This window comes from Pleurodeles waltl, chromosome 5 (assembly GCF_031143425.1).
Source record: "Pleurodeles waltl isolate 20211129_DDA chromosome 5, aPleWal1.hap1.20221129, whole genome shotgun sequence".
NCBI lineage: Eukaryota > Metazoa > Chordata > Amphibia > Caudata > Salamandridae > Pleurodeles > Pleurodeles waltl.
The window spans coordinates 1,541,454,924-1,541,472,785 of record NC_090444.1 but is presented as its reverse complement, the minus strand read 5'-3'; the positions used below and the strand labels follow the sequence as shown (position 1 = coordinate 1,541,472,785).

At 45.2% G+C, this 17,862-nt stretch overlaps 1 protein-coding gene across 4 annotated transcripts in view; it reads left to right on the top strand.

Moving 5' to 3' along the window:
• FBXO25 (F-box protein 25) overlaps nucleotides 1-17,862 on the top strand; it is a 343,865-nt gene that overhangs the window by 208,458 nt on the left and 117,545 nt on the right. For all 4 annotated transcript variants that reach the window (XM_069235834.1, XM_069235833.1, XM_069235836.1 and 1 more), the window contains exon 9: nucleotides 10,552-10,695. In XM_069235834.1, the coding sequence (XP_069091935.1) occupies nucleotides 10,552-10,695 (144 nt within the window). The remainder of the gene's footprint in view (nucleotides 1-10,551; nucleotides 10,696-17,862) is intronic.

Sequence of the window (17,862 nt, the reverse complement as noted above, 5' to 3'; positions counted from 1 at the left end):
TTGGCCCCCATTCTCCGACGGACCTTGTGCTGTTCTTTAACTTTTACATTCTGCATATTCTCTGCCTCCTGGGTGCTGCACTGCACCCTTTACGTTTAGACCTTGCACTTCAACTCCTGCACTCCCCTATGCCTTTGTCCCATCTGGAATCCTGGCTGAAGTTCCCTATCTCCACTGAATCCCCACCCTCATTGGATGCTGTACTGCAATCTTGACCCTGTGCTGCCCTAAGCCAAGGCCCCTCTCAGTCCCTGCATTACTCTGTCCATCCTTCATGACCATTCACTGCTTTCACACAACTCCACCCCAACACAACAAATGTGTCAATAGTTTTAGCTTTTTTTCGAGTGTAACCAAACCATTACTATCATCTTATACTGGTACTTAATGGTTAACAGCAGTAAACCCTTCATTAAAAGTGATAAATAAGCGTCTGTACAATTTTCTGTGTATTCTCAAGCTTAAACATGGAAAGCGACTGGCATTGTCAGTTGCTGTTCTTAGTGTATTAACATAAAAAACTGGCATAACACACCCACTGGGAGCCAGGCTTAAACCAAGGAATGATGACTAGAGGTGGTGAGACAAGCTGGTAAATTAATAAGGATAGCTGGCCAAGAGCAGAGCCAAGCCTATCGGGGAGTTAACAGGGAGGGTCCATGGGCCAGCGAGCCTTGAAAATATTTGGCATGCAAATCATGCACTAAACATCCTGTTAGATTACAATAAGGTGTCTTCAAAATTCAAAAAAGTGCATTTCTTTTACACACGAAGTGCTTCATCTTAGTACATCAGATTGTGGCCCTCATTACAACCCTGGCGGGGATTACGAGTCCCCCTCCCCACAGCCTTTTCATGTCGGTATGAACCGCCATGAAAAGGCTGGCAGAAAGGGAGGTCGCGGGCCCCTTGCATGGGCAGTGCAGGGAGCCCCCTGCCACGGCCCCATGGAGTTTCTCACTGTCTGCATAGCAAACAGTGAAAAGTGCGACGGGCACAACTGCACCCGTCGCACAGCTGCAACACCACCAGCTCCATTTGGAGCCGGCTTCCGTGTTGCGGCCGAGATCCCCGCTGGGCCGGTGACCGGAAACTAGGTTTCCGCCCAGCGGGGATCTCAAAATAGACACCGCAGGAGTGCGGCTGCGCGGCGGTTTCAACTTGGCGGGCGGCGCTTGCCGCCCTCCAATGTTGAAATGAGGGCCTATATCTCTGCACTTGGAAGTATTTTTTAAAAAGTGGGTGTTTTTAAACATGCACTGGGAAATACTACTTCTTCCGCCCTGATGACAGTTATGTGAGCTAAGAGGCAAGTCAGTCATCATATGTGGCCTAAATTCAAATTATAGGTGTAGCAAAGTTATAGACTATTAAATCAGTCAGTAGAGGTTTTTATATAGTGCACATACCAAATTCACATTATTTGAAGATGGTCTCACAGAATAATGAACACAAATGAGACTCCGGAAAATACAGTATTTGCTTTGAATCGCACAATTTGGTCAAGTAGGTAAGCCCGATTGAGCTCCTCTTTTCCAGTTTCATACTGTCCAGTTTCTCTATTAGATGGGTATCTTTTTCTGATGTCAGAGGTGAATATGTTGTGCTTCATTCTTGAAGGATGAGATAGAGTGGAGCAGAACCCACATTTTATATTTGGTAGTTTTATATAGCTTGAACTTTGCCCAAAGATACAAGAACATTTCACCACAGACTACGTTACACACTTTTTTTCAGCACAGGGTGATTTGCTGGATTTTGATCCTGATTCTCCAGGTTGCACAAAAAGCAGCTATAGCCTTTAGGCTGCATCACCTCATGTGAAAACTCGACTCGGCTTGGGGTTTCAAGTTGACCTCGAGATGAATCGGAACTAGGCTTCTGGTTCAAGACTGACTCAAATTTTCAGTGGCTCTCCCACCTCTATTAATGACTCAGTTGTATCACGAACCAACCTGTTGACATAGAGGTGAAAGAAGCACAGTGACAATTTGTGTTCAGAATAATTAGTGTTACTAATGATGTTCTTGTAATAGCCTTTGTAAGAAATTGGGTCATTGGTTGAGGGGTTGGAAGCCCCACTCAGGTAACAACCACAATTCTTGACAGGTTGAACCACAAAAGTAACTATATGTAACCTGTACTTACACTCTAGTAGTTTGGAACAAAGCAGTCAAGCTTAACTTAGAGAGAATATATTTAGTACACAAGTAGTAAAGTGAAAACACAACAAAAAACAAAACACAACCCAAGCCTATTTATAAAAGTAAAGTAAATTTTAACCAAAAAATTGTACTAGAATGATAAAAATCTAATCTGTAGAACCAAATATATGCAGTTTTGAGTGGATATAACTCCACAAGGCTCCATTTGCAGTCATTAGGTTATGCTGGACCCGGGGGAAAGTCACAAGTTCAGGCCGACTGCAATGAAGTGTGGACCGGTTACAGGAACCAGGTTAGTCCCTCTAAAAAAAAGTTATCTTCTTAATGTCTTGTGCAAAGAGTTCCATTCAAAGTGGAGGAGGCCACTAGGAGCAGGGAGAGAATCGCGGATGGTTGTTGATGTATTACAAAGAGCAGGCCTAGTGTTGTGAATGGTCATCTCTGTAGCATGAAAATCTGGTCTGGCATCGCAGACAGTTGTTGCTGGAGCTTTGCCTTGGTGGTCGCTGTGGGCTGTCATTGCCATAGCGGGAAGTGCAGATCTTGCGTTGCTAGTCATCTCTGGCAGTCGCTGTAAAGCAAAGAATCAGGTTATTTGGAGCTTTGTGTTTGCAGTCATCGTGGCTGGGAAAGTCTTGGCACGAACAGACCATTTGTGGTCACGAAGGGCCCAAAGCTTCAGTATTTAACCTTTCTTCAAAACAGGAGCTCAAAGGATACTAGCCAAGTGTCCAGGACCTGGAGAGGCCCCTCTTGGGGATCAGGAACTCACTCCAGCAGAGGCCAGCAGGGTTCAGGTAGGTTCAGAAGCAGGTTCAGGCTAGTTCAGTGCAGCAGGTCAGCTGGGCAGTTCCAGGGAGGCCACCAGAGCTTATGTCCCTGTAGCTCAGACAGGTGGTCAGCCAGCTAGTCTCAGGTTAGCATGCAATGAAGGTAAGCAGGTCAAGGCTTCTTTCTCAGAGAGCAGGACAGTCCTCAGGCAGCAAGGCAGACCTCTGGAGGCCAAGGCTGCCCACAAGCAGCAAGGTACTCCTCTAGTGGCAGAAGGGCAGTCCAATGGGGAGCAAGGCAGGCCTTAAGCAGCAGGGCCATCCTCTGGAGAACAAGGCAGTCCTTCTTCTGCAATGTCCACATGTCCAGGAGTGTACTGAAGAATGACTCTGGAGGTCCAATATGTATACCACCTGCCAGCCTTTGAAATGTGAGGATTCCCTATACTACCCCATCTATGGTTCTGGAAAGTTCTTCCCTTCCCCTGGCTTCATGAGGTCTTGGGTGACAAAAGACTAATGTCAGGTTCCCTTGTGCAATCTGGATGCAAGCCCTTTAAAGTGTAAGTGGGGCAAGGCACAGCTCTGTTCCCTGCCATCCTGGCCACGAATAGCCCCTTTTGTTTCACTGTCTAGAACATAGGTCGCCAACCTTTTCTGTAATAAGAGCTACTTATGTTCAATGAATATCATCCCAAGCTACTGTCAATGCTATTGTAATAGTGAGCATATCAGACAAGATTACATTAGTGATGACCCCATGCAATATTACCAGAAGTGATCACCTCAGTGCCACAGCCATGGTTGACATCAGTAATGTGAAAAAAGGTTTTATCAGTTTGGAGTACCTCTACATGGTTAATAGATGACAGCCAAAAATGCAATACCCTTGGCACTAAACCGTAAAGTAATAATAATGAATATCTGATAGAGACTTCTAGTTGTAGATTCCTTACCTCAGAACTTCCCCAGGCGTCAGACTGGATCCAAAGTTTTTTTCTTCAAGCTGTACCCTTACGTGCCATTAGGTATCGTCGGTCGACTCTGCGTCTGTCGTTGGCAGCGTGAGCACGGTGATGACGTCTGGGTCGAATATAGACACCGCCTCAGCATGGTGACGTCAGTTATTGCTTTTCCGCACCACGCACTCATCTGAAAAAGAGCTACTCTGGTCACTTTTCGACCAGCCTTGACACTTTTGTCGAATTTTCTGGTGACTTTCGGTGCGTTTCAGATGTCCCCGAAGACTGGGGTCAAACCATGCGAGGCTTGTCACGAATGATGTTGGTGACAGATCCGCATCGGGTCTGTTTGTAGTTTGTGGTGCGCGACCCCCACCTCAAAGTCGTGCTCTGAGTGCCTGGCCATGCACCCAAACACTTTGAGGGAGCAGTCCCTAAAGCTCATGGTGGCCCGGCACTTGAATCCACATTGTTCCCTGTCTCGCTCAAGAGGAGTCATCACCACTCATCCTCTAAATCATCGGGCCATTTGGGAAAGAAGACTAGGCATTTTTCGACTTCACTCTGTCGCTCGAATGACACAACACGGGAAGAACGTTGACGCTCTAGACCTTCTTCCGCAGAGCCTGTTTCGGTGTCCGCTCCATGCCTCCCTGAATTTCGGGGAGCCTGAGTGACCCCTGCTGCGCCTTTGGGGCCTGTGGGCTTGGAGGGGTGCCCTTCTGGTTACGTGCTGGCAGCTCTGGCTCCGGCCACAGAGGGTCCCTCCAGCTCCACGTTCGGATCCGCGTTGGCATCAGTCGTACCATTGAGATCTTCCCCTGCAAAATTATCGATGCTCCCGACGCCAGTTGGGCCCACAATCAACGTCGACCCGATCCTAATCCTTGACGAGCCGGACGGCGTCGGTCAACGCCAATTCGGACTTCGACTGACCCTTTTTGCTTTGAGTAAGAATATGAGAAAGGATTGGATGGGTCGCTGGACCTTTATGAATACCAGCAAGATGAGCAGAACATGGACTGGGCTCAGGAATTGGGCACCACCAGCGTTCTTGATACCTCCCCAGACACTGGCATGCTGTCTTCTCCTACCGTGGCTATGGTGGAGGGACCTTCTTAGTCTGTGGTGCTCAGTAGGGTGGCTGAGGTCCTCGGCCTTGAGCTGCCTACAGTTGCGGTCAGGACTAATCTCCTGACGGAGGTCCTTCAGCCCAGAGCCTCTGCTTCAGAGCCTCTCCTTCCATTTAACAAAGCCCCCACTGATGTCCTATTGGGTCCGTGGTCCAGACCCAGCACAGGGGCTCCTGTGCATAGGTTAATTGCTCGCCGACATCACCCTCCCCGAATGACCATAAATTCCTGACCTAACACCCCACGCCTGAGAGCTTGGTTATTCAGGCATCCTTGTCATCTGGTACATTCCCTTTCTCTCCCCCGGATAGGGAATCAAAAAGACTGGATAATCTTGGTAAGAAGATGTTTTCTTCCTCCAGCCTGTCGTTGCGGTTGGTGAACATCGCATGCCTTTTGGGCCATTATACCCACTCCTTGTGGGACCCCGTTGCGCAAGTTTTGCCGCAGATCCTGAAGGAGGCCCATGTGATCGTCTCCCAGTCTGTTGCCAGCAGGAGAGATGCAGCCAAGTTCACCATAAGATGTGAGCTGGACACAACCGACTCTAGGCAGATCGGTTGCGTCATCAGTGGCATTATGATGCCACACCTAGTTAAGAACTTCTGGTTTTTTGGGGGATGTCCTACAAACTCACATAGACATGCCCTTTGATGGCTCTTATCTCTTTGGAGATAAGGGGGACTGGGCACTGGAGAGATTCAACAACTCCTGGGCTACAGCTCGGTCACTTGGGCTTTCCACTGCCCCTCGCCCTCACCGGTCCACCTTTCGCCCCTTTCATGGACATGGAAAGGGCTCCCTGTCGCGTCCCCTCCCTAACCACTGTGCCACGCATGTTGTACAGCCCCTGCACTTCTGGGGACGTGGAATCCCACGGGCTTGTGGGACAGGGAGCCAGAGGTCTGCCCAGTCCACCCCCACCCGGGCTGCAGCCTCCAAACCTTTCTAGTCCGTCCCCCATCTCAGACCAGTTGGTGGCAGGATAAGCCATCACCTGCCCCACTGGGAATCCATCACGACGGACACGTGAGTTATGCAGATCGTCCAAAGGGTCTTCTCCCTCCCTTTCAAGACTTCCCCTCCGGCCATGCCTCCATCATTTGGCCCTCTGAGGATCATTTGGCCTTTCTCCACAAGGAAGTTACGTCTGTTTTGGCCAAGGGGGCAATAGAGAGGGTTCCTGCATCAGAAGTAGGCTGTGGTTGCTATTCCTGCTACTTTCTGTGCCCAAGAAGGACAAGGGCCTGCATCCTATCCTTGATCTCTGAATCCTCAATCTTTTCCTGAGGAAGGAGAAGTTCAAAATGCTTACCTTGGCTCAGGTCCTTTCTGCTTTGGGCCCAGGAGTCTGGCTGGTGGACTTGCAAGATGCTTATTTTCATATCCCCATCTTGCCTGCCCACAGACATTATCTACGATTCGTGGTAGGTCACGAGCACTTTCAATTTACCATGCTCCCCTTTGGCCTTACCAGCGCTCCTTGGGCGTTCACGAAAGTGATGGCGTTGGTCGCAGCTCATCAGTGCAGGTCGGGAATTTCAGTCTTTCCCCACCTCGACGGCTGGCTGTTGAAGGCAGACACACCCCAGAAAGTTGTCTCTCCCCTTCAGACTACGGCGAACCTCCTGCATTTCCAGGAGGGTTTATAGTGAACCCTCCTGGGGTTCACTATAAACATGCGAAGTCACACCTGACTCCCTCTCAGACGCTTCCTTTCATCTAAGCCATTCTGGAGACAGTGCAGTTTCGGGCCTATCCTCCTGATCAGCGAGTCCGGGATATTCAGGCTATGATTCCAGTGTTTCAGCCTCTATCCCAGATTTTGGTGAGAATGACTCCTGCATCCTATTAGTACCAAATGCCAGGTGGCATATGCTGGCTCTGAAGTTCCAGTGGGCTCAGCACCAGGGGAATCTCGCTGACATGGTCCAGATCTCAGAGGGGACTGCGAAAGATCTGCAGTGGTGACTTTCGAATCAGGATTGGGTCAACGGCAGATCCCTCTCCCTTCCCCAACCAGATCTCAGTTGTGACAGATGCATCACTTTTGGGATGGGGCGGCCACATAGGAGAGGCGGAGATCAGAGGCTTCTGGTCTCTGGCGAAGTCCGAGCTCCACATCAATCTTTTGGGAAAGTGGTGCAAGAGTTAACCGATAACACCACCTCCATATGGTACTGCAACAAATAGGGCGGAGTGGGGTCATGGACCCGTTGTCGAGGCTCTTCGCCTTTGGACATGGCTGGTACGCCAGGGCATTTCTTCCCTGGTGGCTCACCATCTGGCAGGCTCTCTGAACGCCAGAGCAGACGAACTCAGCCGCCGATGCATAGTAAATCACAAATGGTGTCTCCATCTGGAAGTGGCGCAAGGTCTCTTTGAACAGTGGGGAGAGCTTTGTTAGATCTGTTCGCCTTCACAGAGAACATGCAATATCTTCATTTCAGTTGGAGTTTCCAAGGTGGTTCTTGCTCAGTGACACCTTTCATCTCGACTGGAGCTCAGGCCTCCTGTACGCCTTTCGGCCAATACCACTTCTGCCCAGAGTTCTCAAGAAGATCAAGAACGGCCGGGCCCAAGTCATTCTTGTGGCTCTGGACTGGGCACGAAGAGTTTGGTACCCAGAGCTACTGAGCATGGCCATGGATCCTCCAATCAGACTACCTCTTCAGGAGGATCTTCTGTCGCAGCAGCAGGGAACGGTTCTTCACCCGAACCTGTCCAGTCTCCGTCTTCTTGCGTGGAGATTGAGCGGCGGCAATTGATGGCTCTTGCCCTTCCACCCGAAGTCTGCAATGTTATCTTGGCAGTCAGGTGTCCCTCCACCAAAACGGCATATGCCTGTCGTTGGCACAAATTTGTGGCATGGTGCATAGACAAGTTGGTTGATACTCTCTCTGCCTCTCTTTCTGAGGTTCTCTTATTCATTCTTTCACTAGCCCATCAAGGTTCTGCTTTGGGCACTGTTAAAGGCTACTTATCAGCTATCTCAGCTTTTCTTAGATTGCTAGATCAACCTTCTCTTTTCAAATCCCCTGTTGTAGGTAGATCTCTTAAAGGTATAGCCCACTTGTATCCTCCCACTCCATTTATTATGCCTCAGTGGGATCTCAATCTTGTCCTCACTAACTTGATGTGTGCTCCCTTTGAGCCGTTACACAATTGTCCCTTGGGGCTCCTTACCCTCAAGACTTCAAGCAGAAGTGATAGCCACCAGGAAGACAGAGTGAATGAGCTTCAGGTTCTTTCTTCCAAGCCTCCGTCTTGTCTGTACATCCTGACAAGGTAGTGCTACGTCTGAGAGCCTCCTTCCTCCCCAAGGTTGTCACACTTTTTCACGTAGGCCAATCCATCACTTTGCCTACTTTTTACGCACCCCCCCATCCTTCTCATGTGGAGGAGAGACTCCACCGTCTGGACCCAAAAAGAACATTGGCGTTCTGTTTGATTCACACTAAAGAGTTCCGGGTGGATGATCAACTCTTTGTTGGGTATGTGGGTGTGCAGAAAGGGAAGGCGGTGCAGAAGCGTACCATCTCTCCATGGGTACTTCTCTGCATCAAAATGTGCTACTCTTTGGCAAAGAGGCAACCTCCAGAAGGATTGCGTGCTCACTCAACCAGAGCAACTGCTGCTTTCACAGTGTTAGCCAGCAAAATTCCTGTCCTGGACATCTGTCAAGCAGCAATGTGGACATCACTGCATACGTTTATTAAACATTACTGCCTGGACAGTCCGGTTCGTAGAGACGGCTACTATGGTTGTTCAGTCCTGTAGGACTTTTTAGTATGATTTTGGTTTGCAGCCCACCTCCGAGGATGGCATTGCTTGGGTATCTATTCTAAGGTAAGGAATCTGCAACTAGAAGTCTCTATCAGATGAACAAGTTACTTCCCTTAGGTAACGATTTATCTGGTAGAGACATATTCTAGTTTCCTTACCGACCCACCCATCCTCCCCACTTGCAAACTGATTTCTAGGGACAGGAATTCCCTTTTAGGGGGCCTTGGCTCTGATGCACTATTTCAGTGTTCTTCATGGCTCTGCGCTTTGCCGTGGAAAGTCGTGAAAAGAAACTGACTTCACCACGCTGAGGCAGTGCCTATATTAGACCCTAAAGTCGTCATGACACCAACAACGGATGCGGAGTCTACCGACGCCACCTGGCGGTGTGCAAGGGTACTGCTCAAAGAAAAAAATCTCCAGAGCCAGTCTGACATCTGGGGAAATTCTAAGGTAAGAAATCTGCAACAATATGTCTCTACCAGATAAATCGTTACCGAAGGTAAGTAACTTGTTTTACAAGTCTCCCTGATGCTGCGTAATCTGTCACTCAAATATTGTCTTTAAATATATTTTAGTAAGTCCATAATTTTTTTCTCCAAATATCACCTTATGAATTCTGAAAATAAACATACTTCTATGCCCAGTACTTGTTTTTCAGTTCTGGTACAGATATATTAATTCAGCCAAGCAAAAGCTTTGTATTTATTAGGCTGGGCAGAACACAGGACAGCTATTACAGTGAGCTGAAAAGACTGGTCTAGAAGGAGTACACAATCCCCAACAGAAGAGCCTTTCACAGTCATATGACCCAGGATACTAGTGTAAGACACAAGTGGTTAGGACAAGAAAATGCTGACTTTCTAAATCTGAAATGTTCTGAATTTTGACTTTAAAATCTAACTTTACTGTGAAAGAGTGTTTTAAATTACAATTCATTTGAGTGTAAGCTTGATATCTGTATCTACTCCCAACCAAAAGTTAACATGTATTAAATGTAATAAGGCAACCTAGTTTTAGTCAATGGGAGAGATAGCCTTGCAACAGTGGAAAACAACTTTGAGTGTTTTCCCTGCTAGGACATGTAAAATGTAAACCCATCTGTCCTAAGATACAATGCGCCTTGCCTTATGAGGCTTAAGGGCCTACTTTAGGAGTGGCTTTTAATATGAAAAAAGGGAGGTTTACGTGCCTGGCAAAGGATTATTTGCCAGGTGGTAATGGCAGGCCTCTGGTACTATTTACTTATAGGCCATGGATGCCATTTACTAGGGACTTATAAGAAAATTAAATGTACCAATCAGATAGATGCTAATTCTACACTATTTTAGGGAGAGAGCTCAAGCACATTAGCAGTGGTAATGTGCGCAGAGTCCCAACAGCAAAAATAATAGGTTCACCAAAAGAAGGCAGAAATCTGTAGGAGACTCTGCAAAAAGGACCAGGTGCAGCAGTTTCTGGTTTTGTGGAGAAATGTTTGTGATATGAACAACTGATCTGTAAAGATTGGAATACATTTTAATACTTAATATGCTCAGTCACTTTTCACATTGGACTGTACTGAATTTTATTTTATTAACCTTGCTGATGAAACTAGTGCATATGTTTTTTCCACCTTGTTTGGGGAGGGGGTGGAGTGTTTAGAGCAAATTATTATGTACTGTTTCTGGCAATGTTTTAAATTGATAGTCTCTCTCTCTTTTTGTTTGAATGTACAGTAAAATATAATTTTTAGTTTTGTAGGCATTTGATCCTTTCTGAAAATGGACACATTGACTGGAAGCAGATGTACTTTGCACTTGAGAAGTACTATCCAAAGAAAGAACAGTATGGAGACACCTTGCATTTCTGTCGCCATTGCAGTATCCTTTTCTGGAAGGTAAAATATTTTACATAATTTCTGCCTTACCAAATTCTAGAGAGGGTCTTCTGTCCAGAAAACTGCTAATTTTCTTGGTGCTTAATGTGACTCTCTGCCGCAATAAAATGCTTTTATGGACTTGCAGATTACTTTGTAATGTTCATTAGCGTGACCAGTGAACCTTCATTTGTTCTGCATTAGTGACATGCCACACATAGCCCTCTTAAAGAAGACTTAAAATATTTACATGCAGACTTAATTTAGCTTTCCTTTGATATAATACATCTGAAGCCAAGAAGGATGTTAGTTCTTAAGCTAATAGATCAAGAATAAGGTACAACTTCACTTAGGTTTATTCATCAAATCGGCACAGAGCCAATGTCATACATCACAGGAGTGTATTACAATGTAGTATTTATATAGTGCTTCACTGGGTCACAAAGCCCTCAGGTTCCAGAGTGACTTTATAATAACATGGTTGTAGTGTAAATGCTTCTATTTAGATATGTAAGGGAGGTGTTGGGTGAGGTGTGTGAGGCCTGAACATCTGCTCTAAACATGATAAGGTGGCTACTCTGCACGTTAGCATGAAGTGAGGAAGGAAGAAGTCTAAGAATAGACACAGTTGTGCCTGTTAAAAGCTACACTTACTCAGGAGAAAAGTATAACAAATAGTTTTCCATCATTGGCTGTTTCAGAGATTCCCATTCTTGAATCATTCCATCACTTGAGTTCCATAATCACCTCATTAGAAAATTCCAGCCAATGATGTGAGAGTGCATTAAACACTACACACACACCCCCACTCCTTCCACCCCCTCTTCTTCCACCTCCACTTCCAGAAGCTTCGGTACTTCAGATTTCTATCACGCTTCAAGTGGAAGGGAGAACACATGAGCACTCTACTCGCACACCTTTCTATCTCCTTATTTTGTCAGGTGATGTTCCAAAAGGGCCCCACATAAGGCCTTGAAAAAGAATCTGCAACCTGCTGTACCAACAATGCCACCACTGTCAATGGAGGCACTGTTGTCAGAACCACTTTTGAAAAGTGTTGACGCCAGAGGAAATCAGTTCCTTTTTCTTTGGTCCCAGGCAAGAAGTCCTTCTTCCCAGAGGACACTGCTCCTAGCAAGGTACCTTCTCAGCTTCCTGAAAAATCTCTTTACACAGAAAGTCAATCCTCGGAGAAAGAAACCTTTGGAATGGTCACTAGCCCTACTCATCTCCGCCTAAAATATCAAGACGGCCATTATGTCAACCACTACGATCAGCAGGATGAAGTTGGCCACAGATATTATGATGAGGATCCTAGCTGGGATTATGGATAGCCTCATTATGACAGACATTATGGTGAGTAGTACGACAATCCCACTTGCTGAGAACGCTAATGGTAGTGGTGCCAGCAAACCTCGATAATGTTCTGCATCCAATGATTCAAGGTTATTGTTTAAGGATTCCACATAATGTTCCTTGTGCAGACATTCTGCGATCTGGTTCAGAACAAAGACCATCTGTGCTTCCAATACCAGCACCGCCACTGCTACCTCCGCCTCAAATATTGCCTTCACCAAAGTCAGTTGCACAAGTGGAAACCGATTCTTTAGAAGGCAGGAATGAATAATGGAGGATAGCTTTTCAAGAATTCTGGAGAACCATTCAATGAGTGGGATAAACACTTTGTACCACCTACAAGCCCACCTACCCTTTCTCACCCTGGTATGCCCATTGTCTCTCTTGATAAAAAGGTTTGACTTACAGGCAACTGTGACTGAAACTTGAGTGTTTCTTATATGATTTTAAAGAGGAACCTAGGAAATCCACAAAGGCGATTCCTATTATGAATCCTATCTGAAAGAATAGGAAGAAACTGTGCAAACACTGGATTCAGTCTCAGCTATAGTCCCCACACTGGACGAAAAATATATAACCCCTGATAGCACATTTGCAATACTCTTTGGTCATCCTAAGACCAATTCAGTTATAATGCAAGCTGCTAAGTGCTGCTCCAGGAACCCATTTTTGCCCTGTATGCCTTGTTAGAGAGGATTGCAAGATGGACCATTTTGTTAAGAGCGTTTCCAGCTTTGCAGCAGCCTTCCTTGGAACACCAAATTTCTTGGTCATAACAGTCACAGACCCCAAGTATGGGCAGATACGACATCAAAAGAGTCTCCAACAAGTAGGAATTGAACCTGGTTTGAATGGTCAAAATATTTCTTAAATGGTGCCACCCAGCACTACACCTTTCTGCAACTCCATTTCATACGAAATGGCAGTATTGCACCAGTAGGCAGTGGCATCCAGAAATGAGTGAGGGATTAATTTTCAATATCTTGGTACAGAAAAATGTGCATATGCCTTTCCTCCACTTCCCCTTATTCCAGGAGTTCCCAGCAAAATCAAGAGAGAACCCTGTAGGCTTACTTATCCTGATTGCTCCATCTCAGGGTCACCCATATGTGTTCACAGATGTGCTGAGAAGTTGCACAAATCCCTCTGGGGGAAAACATAAACAACTTTTGGGTGGCAATGAACAGGTTCTACACCACACATCTCCAAACGCATATGCATAACTCCTTAACATCTAGGGTTAGCAGAGTTGTGCATACAGGACTGCCAAGACATTCTAGCCCAAGCAAGGGCTTCTTCAGCTGTTAAAACATATCAAGTCAAATGGAAGCATTTCTTTCTCTGGTGGCAGGACTGCAGTCTGCATCCAATTTCCTTATAAAGGCATACAGTTGTGCCCTACTTTCTGCATTTAGGTGGTTGTCTCAGGGCTCAGGCGATCACCCCACACTTTACTTCTTCTACCAACAAGGATAGTTAAAGAATTTCTCAGTCTGTTCAGACCCTCTCTGTCTGAGTTCCTCCACCTCTACAGGATATAACTACTGCTCTTAGTTAATGAGATACTTTCAACACTATACATAAGGCAGACATTTGTGTCATGAACAGCTCTACTGTTAACACTAACTTCTGTTGGACGAGTCGGGGAGATACAAGCATTTACTTTCAAGCTTCTTTTCCTCCAAAGTTTATACATTCAGTGCCTACTAACTTACATCTAACTGAGCTAGGGACACTTAAAGCATTTATTTCCTTCAAAATCTGACCAGGAGTACAGCGTGAACTTTGTACTTCTTGGGCATTTGAGGCTGTTTAGAATTCCGTATCAGTCAAACTAAAACATTAAATCGGACCAGCTCTTCTTAGCCTTTTGCCATCCACAGAGACTATGCTCAATCTGGAAACTACGGATAGAGAGAGTAATTGCTTCAGCTTTGTTTTCAGTCATCTGAAAACCTGTCTTTCCTTGTGATCTAGTGCCAGCCCACTTAACCAGATGCGCTGCAGTTACAACAGTACTCTATGCTGGGGTTTATTAATCAGACATAAGCAGGGTCGCTACATGGAGAGGTTGTCATACCTTCATAAAGCATCACTGTCTTGGTACTGATTCTACAGAAGACTCAATTCTTAGCCAGCTTGTGTTGCAGCATCTGTTTCATTAAGGTGAGTCTCTTCATGATAAAGTTTCGGATACTACACAGCATGCTATGCACTGCATATGTTTGAAAACTGAATTGTTTTCTGCTTGCTATTCTGACTCAAGTATGTGAATCTGGGAAAGATTCAGTGCTGGAGAAGAAAAGGATATCTTTAACTACAGTTTTTCCAACATTGGTACTTTTAATAGATTCACATGTGACCCTCCCTCCTCCTTTTTTAGAGGCTCTGTGTATCCTGATCTTTTAACACTAGTGCTTTAGAATTCTGAAGTATGAAATCCTCTGACAGGGATAGAGTTTTGTGCACTGACCTCATTAGCTGAAGTTCAGGTCTTTTAGCAATGAAATTACTTTCAGTGAAGTGACTTTACTTTCTGCTTTCAATGCAAATTATTTGATACTGCTATTGAAAGGTTGGACTCCCAGCTCAGCTACAGGGAATGATTCAAGTATGTGAACCTATGAAAGACACCAGCGCAAGAGAACTGTAGTGACATGTAAGTATTTTATTTTTCTGTTGTGCTTAGGAAGAGCCAGGTTTTTCATGCCCACTATAGTTCAAGCTGTTGGTACATTTTTCTTATTCTGGCAGGAAGTGAATATCTTGTCATCGCAATTTGAACGGAGTATGTTTTGTCTCCGTTCCAACCTGTTTGTTGTATGGATTAATGGTCAAAAGTGGAGCTATTCTAGTTCTAAGATATGTAGTTTGATTCTGTGTATGGAATGTTTGCTGAAGGATGAAAAGTCCAGCACCAAGAAATATATACATTATTTTAAAACTGATATTTCTAGCTACAGGCAGTGAAAATAGAAGACTGAATGGAAGGTGAAATGTGAGTTCAGAAATTGAGGTTGAGTTGTCTTCCAACTGCGTTCTTAGATTGTCTGTAATTTCTGAACCATAAGGATGGATGCTCCGAATTTTTGCCCTTGACATTATCGGGGTGAGTCGTGTTTCATTATCCTTGTTCTCCTTGTCTGTACAGGAGTACCCCCTGGCTCCTTTGTAAATTTGCCTTTCTAAGATGTTTGAAGTTTTAGTTTACCTTTGCTGAGTGATCCTAAAATGCGAGTGACGTGGCTCGCACATAACATGAAGTTTTGTTTTTGTTTTTTAAGTTCACACTTCGCAAATAAGAATCCCCAACGGATTTTGTCCCCATAGTGGAAAACTGTGCTTTAGTTTCTTAAAATTTTAGACGAAATTCTGAAGACTGACATTCAACAGATGGTTGAGGGTTACTTGATCAGGCCTTTTCTTCTTCAACTATGCATACTTCAGCATTATGGAGTTTCCAGTTTTTTTCAAAATCACTACTGGCTCCGTCATGAAGAAGGTGGGACGTTGTTGAGGAAGCGGATGAGATGACTGCAACAGTGGCAAAAAAGGTGGTAAAACTGGCAGTATGAGAGAGGAGGTCATTTCAACGTCTAAAGGGTTGCTGAAAATAGCTGGTAATCTAGAGTCCAAAAAGGACGATTTAGGACTTCAGTAACAAGAACTTTCTAAAGAAACACCATTCTTTAGTGGTTCCTGGAGCTGTGCCATTTCACCCTCCAACTTTTGTTGTTGCTCCTTGATAGCAATTGGCTTTTAAAGGTGGAAATGTGTAGGATAGAGGTAATCTTTTATTGCGTTAAAACTCAGTCTTAGATTTATACTGTAGACCTAACCAGCACCACCACAAGACCTGGAGCAGTGCCATCATAACGAATTCCATAGTTTTTCCTACGCTGGTAAGTGCAAAGGCATTCACTGAAAACGCTGCAGTTTTTACCTGAAGTACTGTGAAATTCACAGTGGCCCTCGCCAGTGGATATTTTGTAAAACAGTGAGTGAAGGTGTTCAAAACTCTGCTCATAATCCCGCAACCGGCACAATTAAATGTAATTACGCCGAATCCCAAGGCTGCGTACCTTTGAATCCATCCAGGGCCACTTTAATTCATCCCCTGACACTCCCTGGCCTTTTAGCTCACTCTTGTGAGTTCCTGTTTTCTCCCTTTGTGATGGTTTTTTACATCTTTCTCCTTTGTGTGTTTTTTTTTCTCTTTCTCTGGGGAAATGTGCGGAGAGGATAACTTGATGCCAGTCCCCAAAAGTGAGTGCCAGTGGCCCACACCGGCTAAAATTAAGCACAGGCCTGCACGGTTTTTCTTACACGAAGAAATGCAAAACAGCATGACTAGAAAAAGTGTTTGTGGCTCTTCACTCTTTAAGTGTGAGTATCACTCTTGAAAATCGGTTACTTCGCCGTGAAAGGCTACCAGTGTCACTAAGGGAATTGGTTTGAGGTTTGGAAGGTGGGAATCGGTCTCTGGCAACTTTCCTCTACTTTCAAGTTTGTAGTATTGTTCTGCATTTTGCTATTGGCAATGCTGGTTTAAACTGTGCAATTAGTTTTTCAGTTGCTCATCAGTCAGGCTAGGTCTGGCAACGGTTCTCCTCTTTCTGACTTTCTTCTGCATTGCTATGCGCCATGGTTCTTTTCTAAATGCACATCCTTCCATTTTGTACAAAATATAGTACTGACTACAAAAAAAAGAGTCCACAACACTTCATGCCATTTTTAGGTTAATTTGTCAGTGCAAATGCCTGCTTCATTCCAAAACAAATAGCGAAAAAATAGAGAGTTGACCCTCCTATCTCCGATATCCCGACGGGGACAGGGCACCGTAACACAGTAAAATCATAAAATTCACCCACGGGAAAACCAAACCAATCACTTAACACTCACACAGTCAATGAATCTCTCTATTGATCAGCCTAAAGACAAAGGAATCAAAGATGTATATTTAATGTAATCACACAGTAACAAGACAAACACATCAATGCTAAAACAGTCAATAAAACCAAATAAAATTCAATAAAAGGGAGACAAAAAAAGACTGTCCTAATTCTGGTAGGTATAGGCCTATTGATAATTGTCAGCAGTCCTTATTCGATAAGAGCCTCCTCCTATGGGTCCAGTAAGAATAAAGCGTTGACGCGTTTCGGTTGGCTTCCAGACCTTTTTCACCACCTTCTTCAGGACTAAATATTCTACTCCCCAAGGTTGTTCAATCAAATCTACATACAACAACACAAAAGACTATGTGTGTGTGTGTGTGTATATATATGTTCGATGGCATATGTAGCTGCAGATACACATGCTGTGCAAATCCCGCCATCTAGTGTTGGGCTCGGAGTGTTACAAGTTGTTTTTCTTCGAAGAAGTCTTTTCGAGTCACGAGATCGAGGGACTCCTCCCCTTTCGGCTCCATTGCGCATGGGCGTCTACTCCATGTTAGATTGTTTTCTTTCCGCCATCGGGTTCGGACGTGTTCCTCTTCGCTCCGTGTTTCGGTTGGAAAGTTAGTTAAATCTCGGAAAACTCAACGGTATTGTTTGCGTTCGGTATCTGGTTCGTTATAGCAGATCGACACCGGCCTGGTCGGCCCGACCGCGTGCGTCTTCAAGGCTCATGGAACGGACCCCATTTTGCTTCTGTCCCGAATGCCACAATAAGTATCCTTACACAGACCAGCATTTGGTCTGTAATTTGTGTTTGTCCCCCGAACACAAAGAGGATACCTGCGAGGCCTGTCGGGCATTTCGGTCGAAAAAGACACTACGGGACCGGAGAGATCGAAGGCTTCAAATGACGTCTACGCCATCAGGACACCAC